General features: G+C 36.8%; 1 protein-coding gene across 1 annotated transcript; it reads left to right on the top strand.

Moving 5' to 3' along the window:
- Positions 1-2,515: 2,515 nt before the first annotated feature.
- On the top strand, positions 2,516-7,179 carry LOC113774010 (actin-related protein 4-like). The gene is made up of 11 exons (XM_027318590.1): positions 2,516-2,639; positions 2,763-2,824; positions 2,908-2,968; positions 3,465-3,516; positions 3,767-3,833; positions 4,992-5,054; positions 5,153-5,215; positions 5,806-5,868; positions 6,172-6,236; positions 6,685-6,753; positions 6,843-7,179. Exons 1-11 carry the CDS (start codon positions 2,516-2,518, stop codon positions 6,886-6,888), a joined length of 735 nt encoding a protein of 244 aa, XP_027174391.1. The 3' UTR covers positions 6,889-7,179.
- Positions 7,180-7,289: the final 110 nt, after the last annotated feature.

Here is a 7,289-nt window from a genome sequence, read left to right as displayed (position 1 = left end):
GGAGCTTTGATGCACAATCCCTTTTTCAAGAAAAAAACTTCCCAAAATTTTATTGAAATATTCTTTTCCATTGTCACTCCGAACAATTTTGATTTTTTCTTGAAATTGTGTCAAAACCATGCTGTAGAATTTTTGAAACACACTTGCAACCTCTGATTTCTCTCTTAACAAATACACCCAACAAACTCTTGTGTGATCATCGATGAATGTAACAAACCATTTTTTTCCAGATGAAGTTGAAATTCTAGAGGGACCCCAAACATCAGTGTGTAATAGAAAAAACGGTTTTGAGGGTTGATAAGGATGTATAGAAAATGTAGACCGATGATGTTTAGCCAATTCGCAGATTTCACATTGAAAGGAAGATGAATCTTTATTCTTAAACAAATCTGGAAATAAGTATTTCATGTAATAAAAACTAGGATGTCCTAGTCTAAAGTGCCATAACATAATCTCTTTATTACTAGTAATAGAGACAGACCCGTAACATGTGTTTTTGATTGGTGTTGTCATATTTGATCCATCTTCAAGGAAGTAAAGTCCCCCATTTTCTCTAGCACATCCAATCATCCTCCCCGTGGTCAGTTCCTGAAACTCACAAAAAGAGGGGAAAAAATTAATCCGACACATGAGATCCCTAGTTAATTTACTTATGGACAGCAAATTGCATGATAACTTTGGAACATGAAGAACTCTATGAAGTGTTAGAGTAGGAGAGATGACAACGGAACCTATGCCAGCTATGACGGATAATGATCCGTCAGCAACCTTGACCCTTTTATTGCCTGCACATGGACTGTAGGTAGAAAATAATTGTGACAAACTAGTCATATGGTCAGTGGCCCCAGAATCAATAACCCATACAATCCGTGGACAAGATGCATTTGATGTTTTACATGAAAGAGCAACAGTAAAAGGATTACCATTTTTAGCAAAAGAACAGAAAGGAGTGAAGCTTTTTGGCTCAGTGACTGAAAATTGTGGAGACTTAAAGAGTTTGTACAGTTGGCTTAATTGTTCCTTTGTGAAGGCTGGTGTCTCAGAGTCAATTTGTTGCTTTTGAGAATCCTCATTCACAGTCTGCAACACCTTGCTATCACCTCCATTTTTCTTCTTGAAATTCGATGGTTTCCCATGTAATTTCCAGCACGTGTCCTTTGTGTGCCACGACTTTTTACAGTGTTCACACCAAGGCTTCCTTCTTTTATCTCCGTCCAAATCTGTCCCCTTAGAAACCAATGCTGAAGTCTCAACTTCATCCTCTGCCTTGGACTTTAGCATCACCTTACGCCTTGATTCTTCTCTTCTGACCTCAGAAAATACTTCACGAATGGAGGGGAGAGGCTTCCTGCCCAAAATACGACCTCGCACCTCATCAAGTTCTTGATTTAGTCCGGCCAAGAAGACATAGACTCTGTCGTTCTCCTCCCGTTTTTTGTATCGAACACTGTCTGCACGGCAGTCCCATTCATCCTCATAACAAAGATCCAATTCCTGCCATAAAGTTACCATCTGATTGTAGTAGGTTGTAACATCTCTATCTTCTTGTCTTGATTTCCACAATTTCGTCTTGAGATTGAAAATTTGAGATGAATTCTCTATATCGGAATACATATCCCGGACAGCGTCCCACACATCCTTGGCTGTGGGCAGAAATAAGTGTGGCTTTCCTATCGATAGAGTTTATCAACCAAGCGATAACTAGAGAGTTCTCTAAATGCCATCTCTTCAAATTGGGATCTTCAGCAGCTGGTTGTTGAATTTCTCCAGTAAGGTGGCCGAGTTTACCTCTGCCATCGATAGCCAGTTTTACGGATTGAGCCCATTCCAGATAATTGGAACCATTTAATTTATGAACGGTTATTTGTAGGGAAGAAGAATTTGAAGCGGAGTAATCTGTAGTTTGGATAACTACTAAAGATGAGGATGAGTCTTCTCTTGTGTGAGCAGTCGATCCAGTCATGGCTGCTCGGTAGTTCATGGCAGGGATTGGTACAGAGTCGGAGCTCTGATACCATGTAAACTTTAAAAGAAAAGAAAAATGAACAAAAAACTCTACTTTTCTTTATTTTCCCACACCCTAAATATGCTTACAAGGTAGGCATTTATAGGACAACCCTATCATAGTTCTGCCACCACTTAAGGTAATAGAACCATGATTTTAGGGATTACATAATCAACTCATATCCTATCTATTCAAACCTGATTGATCATAAGCAATAAAATCCCATAATCATGGGAGGTAATATCTCTCATAATCATGGGAGATAATTATGGAAGATAATATCTCCCATAATCATAGGAGATAATATCTTCGACAATTTCATTGTACAGCCTTGCAAAATGCTAATCTGGTCTCCAGTGAATGATCTGCTTTATTTTTATCTCTAAAAAGCTCCACAAATGTGGCCTTTATTTTAGTTTTAACAGGTGTATGAAGTGCAAGCATGCGGTGGCTGTACCTTTAACCTACGCTTATGATGTTAAATAGCAAGTCTTCTTAAAAGCTTAAACAATGGAAAAGCTTACTGGTTATATTTTTGACATTTCCAGTGTGGAATCAAGTGATTACAGATATTTACTATTTTACAAGCTCATGTATTTCATAGGCAATGCTGTTAAAGTAAATACTAAACAAGGTTGTAAACTGAAGCTAATGTAATTACTTTCTACTTTCTTTTCTCTGAAGGCTTAATATTATACTGATTTTACTGATTACTATGCTTGTGGTTCTTACTACATTGTATGGATTGTTCATTGAGTCATACAGACAGTAGATCTTGATTTTCCAAATACAACTGAGAGTTACAAACTCTATTGCCAGGTTACTGACTGACCAAAATCTACATTTATTCTGTACTTGTACCCTTTTTTCTTCTGCTACTAATTGTGACTTTCTTTTAACAGAGAGTAATTGCTAGTGATATCAAAGAATGTGTATGTCGAGCTCCTGATACTCCATATGATGGTTAGTACTGCTTTGGTGCATTGTTTGAACTTCATTTGATCTTGCATTTATTGACTCATTATTGGGAATATATATAACCTAGGATAGAAGAGTATAGAAAGTGTACATACTATTTTTCAGGGGAGAGCCTGGACACAGTAAGAGCCAAGTCTGAGCACTTAGAAAGTCTACATGAACAAGGGCAGCTACCAATAATATCACTTGTGAAAATTTGGCAGGGATAGAGCAAACTTAAACATTCCTGTATTACAAGTCGTCATGATCCAACAAAAAGCCTAATGCTTCTCTTTAGCACATGCCATAATCTTTTGCTTTATTATTTAATCCGGCAGACCCACTGCCGACTTCCTTCCTATCTTTGTTCAGGAATCTTGCTAATGCATTATAATTAGTTGATCATGTAAGATGTGCTCCTATTTATAGTGGTTTCATCATGTTAATTGTAGTGCAATAACAAAAACACTTACAAATAATCTTGGTCTTTTATTCTTTTCAGATAGTTCATACTCGAACATACCAATGACATCTTATGAGCTTCCTGATGGACAGTAAGTTTTGTAATTAAAGCCTTGTTTCTATCTTGAAAGTTTTTTACAGGATACAGACATTTTTAGAATCTGTAAGTGACACATCTTAATGAGTTGTTCTTGTTCCATTAACTTTTTCATGATTTACCTGGGGTGATATATAACAAGGCCATTGATAATCTAGGTCTTACCGCATCTCATAGCTTTCTCTGTACTTCTATTTTCTTACTGGCACTTCCTTTTCATCTAAGTTCATTGTTTATTAATCCAGGACAATAGAAATTGGAGCCGACAGATTCAAGGCACCTGATATTCTTTTCAACCCATCCTTGGCTCAGGTGGTTTTGAAACTTTTTCCTATGCCGCTTTTCCATTTATAATCATGAGTGCAAATTTGACTCTTCAGGTTTACATAATCTGCAAGCCTTTTGGAGTATTTTTTTTTTTACGTGCTATTATTTTGAGCTTAGTATTAAGAGATTTTTGTGCTTTTGCTCAAGGGGGAAGTATAGCGTACATGTATCCCAGATTGAAAGAAAAAAATGTATTTTTCTTTGCATTATGCTTCACCTCTCGACTCTCCCTTCTCCCCTATGATTTTCATCATGTTTGTCTTTCACTGACTTGACAAATAGTTTAAGTATCTACATCACATAAAATTAGTAGAGTATCCTGAACTTATATATATTGCACAGCACGAGCTTACTAAGATAATCTAATCCTTGAATGATATGCATGTTAAAAATTATAAATTTGTTTGACCAATTCTCCGCCCTAAGAGTTGAAGCTTATAGTTAGATTTGTAATTTTATATTTTTCAGCCTTAAAAGTTCTTCCAATTGGATTTAGTTATTTTCATGTTCTCAGAACATGTGGAGCTTGTCGTAACGTATGCAGGTTAAACTTTTACCTTTCTTCTCTGCTTTGAAATTTAAGCGTCATTAGAATATTCTTAAGTATGCAGATCTCGTAAACCATGCACGGTTGGAGAATCATAGCTCAAATTGTTTGGCTCAACATGGATATCCTTTTCTTGGCTAGGCTTTTAGGACTTTATTAATTGCCATTGGAAAATGAAGATGGTCTGAAAATGCACATCTAGCAAAGAATTAAGTAAGGGCTTGTGGCAGTTTCCTGCTCTGGCCTTTAGGAGGTCTTTCTCATCATTTGTTGGGACATTCATTGTCCAATAAATCTTGCTTATAAAGACAAGAGGCGATGAGGTTTGCTGCTATATTAGACTTGTTTAGCACTGGCCGGAATTGCCTAAACATATGCCTCATTGCATGGGCTACTTTTAGAGACCTTTATACTGATGAGTTTAGATTAACTAATCTACTGTCTTGGTTCAAATTATCAAATAACTAGAGAAACAAATGATGGATTTTGACAAATGATGCTGATGAGTTTTTTTGACATATGATGCATTTTGAATTCTCTTGATTGCTTTTGGTTTGATTTGAAATTCCATTTACTGACATGATCTAATCTGTCAGACTATTCCTGGTATGGAGAATTTTGCCGAGACTGCTTCTTCTGTTCGTGGCCTGCCACAAATGGTAATTCCTGTCATTTTGCACTTTTATCCATGAGCTGGGGATCTAGCTACCATTATTCTCTTTTTACTTTTACAATATATCCTTCTAAAATTCTTCAGGTCTTGGAGAGCATAAATAAGTGTGATGTGGATATTAGGAGAGAACTCTTCAGCAGTATACTGGTAAATTTTCAACCCTTCAATGTGAATAAGTACCTTAATTACACCAAAATGTATAAGGCTGTTATCTAGACTTTTTTTTTTCTGTCGACAGTAAATTATTTTTTCCCCTGTTGATTAGCTAAAATCTCTGCAATTTTAGTGAGGTAAACCTTGTATGTAGTGCTTCATGTTGCAGCTGTTCCCCTTTTTCCTTGGATTTCCAGCTTCCCATATATTCTCTTCATAGTATTTATGCATAAATTGGCTGTGTCCCAATAAATTTGCCCCTCTCCACAAACTCAGACATCTCACTTAATTTCTACTTTTTCACTCTGATGATATTCCTATAGTAGCAGGATATTATTTTTTGTCCTTTTTCCAGTGCAGATGCACATCAAGGATTCCTGCTGTTATATTTAGCTTTTGCTAACTTCTTTTTAAGCTTGTTTAGCTCAATGACTCTTAAAGATGATGCCTTCCACTCAAGTTTCTGTTCTGTCCCCCAGATCATCGTATTTGCATAGTTTCCTTTTGTGTTGTCTTTAGGAAACATATCTTGTACTTAGAAGAGTGGATCATATAGTATCTGATTTGATTTCAACCTTACACAGCTTGCTGGTGGCACTGCATCCATGCAACAGTTAAAGGAACGTCTGGAGAAAGATTTGCTAGAGGTAGGTTTTTTTCAGTCAGATTTCTGTATTTAAAAGAAAAAGAAGTCCTTGTTCTGGTACTCTCCCTAAAAGAGGAGAGGGAAAATAAAAAGGAAACTCAGAAGCCCAAAGTTGTGTGATGAAGGAAAAGATGAAAGAAAGGGAAGGAAGAAAGATCAGACATGCGGCTATTTGGTTATTTCTGATATCAAATGCTTAATGTTGAGAGAATACACAGCTTATTGCAACGTGAAAATTCAAGTTTGTCCAGTGGTTTTAGTTAATGCTTGAGATTTTTCTTATGTCTGGGTCTACCGTTTGCAGGAATCTCCTCAAGCAGCTAGAGTGAAAGTTTTGGCAAGTGGAAATGCAACGGAAAGGAGATTCAGGTAGACTAACTTGCTTGATGGGAAAAAAATTAAAAAAAATGAAAAAAGGAAATCAATGTGTTCTATCTTCTGCTTGTGTTGATGGGTGGATGTAGATTGCTGTTGTCCTTTCCTTCCCATGTTATTTTCATTTCTTCAAGCACCAAATTTTCTGGTTGAACATTGTGAATTCTTACATAAATCGGCATCTCTTTGGGAGGTGGCTCAATAGAAAAGCCATTAGGTTACAGCATTGATGTTACGTGTCACTTAGGAATTCGCCATATGGAGAGGGTAAATCATGGTGGTAACTGGCAGATATGCTTTTGTTTCATTCCTGCATTCCTTGCCTCAGTGCTTCCTCCGAAGTTGCATGTTTGGACCAAATTGCTTCTGCTTTATGATTGAAGAGGATATTTCTTTGCATTCATGTTAGCATACCAAGCGTTGACTAACTTGTCGCATTCAGTGTTTGGATAGGTGGGAGTATATTGGCGTCACTTGGTTCCTTTCAGCAAATGTGGTTTTCAAAATCTGAGTAAGCTTTTGCATCCACTCTACCTCTCAATACTCAAACTTTTCTCCTTTTTTCTCCCCATATTAAGTCTTTTGTCTCTTGATTAACAGGTTCGAGGAACATGGAGCTTCTTATGTTCAAAGAAAATGCCCGTAAGGAACTTTACTGGTGCGGTCAATTATCACATTAGATAGACAGAAATTCATGGAGCTGACTTCACTTCGATTAGTTTGCTGACGGTATGGGTTGTTCGGTTTTAATATCCTGCTCTATAGGAGTCCAAACAACAATGTACTATATATGTATTGTACCTATCGTTGCTAATGTTGTACAATTACGTTACGTACTGGGGATTGTAATATACTCCGTACTAGGCTCGTGTAGCAACATTATTGACTTGCTATCTAAGTCACCGTGAAGAATTTTACGGTCGCTGACATTTTAAAACTTGGGTGATTTGTTGCTGTCTTCCAGGAGTACTTAGTGAAAGAGGGATTAAATTTCTGCGTATTAAATTTAATAAAAGTCTGAAATGATTTGGTGCAAGTGCAGCCTTG

This window comes from Coffea eugenioides, chromosome 6, assembly GCF_003713205.1.
Source record: "Coffea eugenioides isolate CCC68of chromosome 6, Ceug_1.0, whole genome shotgun sequence".
In the NCBI taxonomy this organism is placed as follows: domain Eukaryota; kingdom Viridiplantae; phylum Streptophyta; class Magnoliopsida; order Gentianales; family Rubiaceae; genus Coffea; species Coffea eugenioides.
The sequence above is the reverse complement of the archived record's forward strand: the minus strand, read 5'-3'. Positions and strand labels throughout refer to the sequence as shown.

Excerpts from the sequence above, each read along its gene's own strand:
- LOC113774010 (XM_027318590.1), top strand. The coding sequence starts at position 2,516 with ATGGAAAAGCTTACTGGTTATATTTTTGACATTTCCAGTGTGGAATCA. Across the intron at positions 6,237-6,684 it reads GCAACGGAAAGGAGATTCAG|TGTTTGGATAGGTGGGAGTA; the intron begins GTAGACTAACTT and ends TGTCGCATTCAG. Across the intron at positions 6,754-6,842 it reads ATGTGGTTTTCAAAATCTGA|GTTCGAGGAACATGGAGCTT; the intron begins GTAAGCTTTTGC and ends CTTGATTAACAG.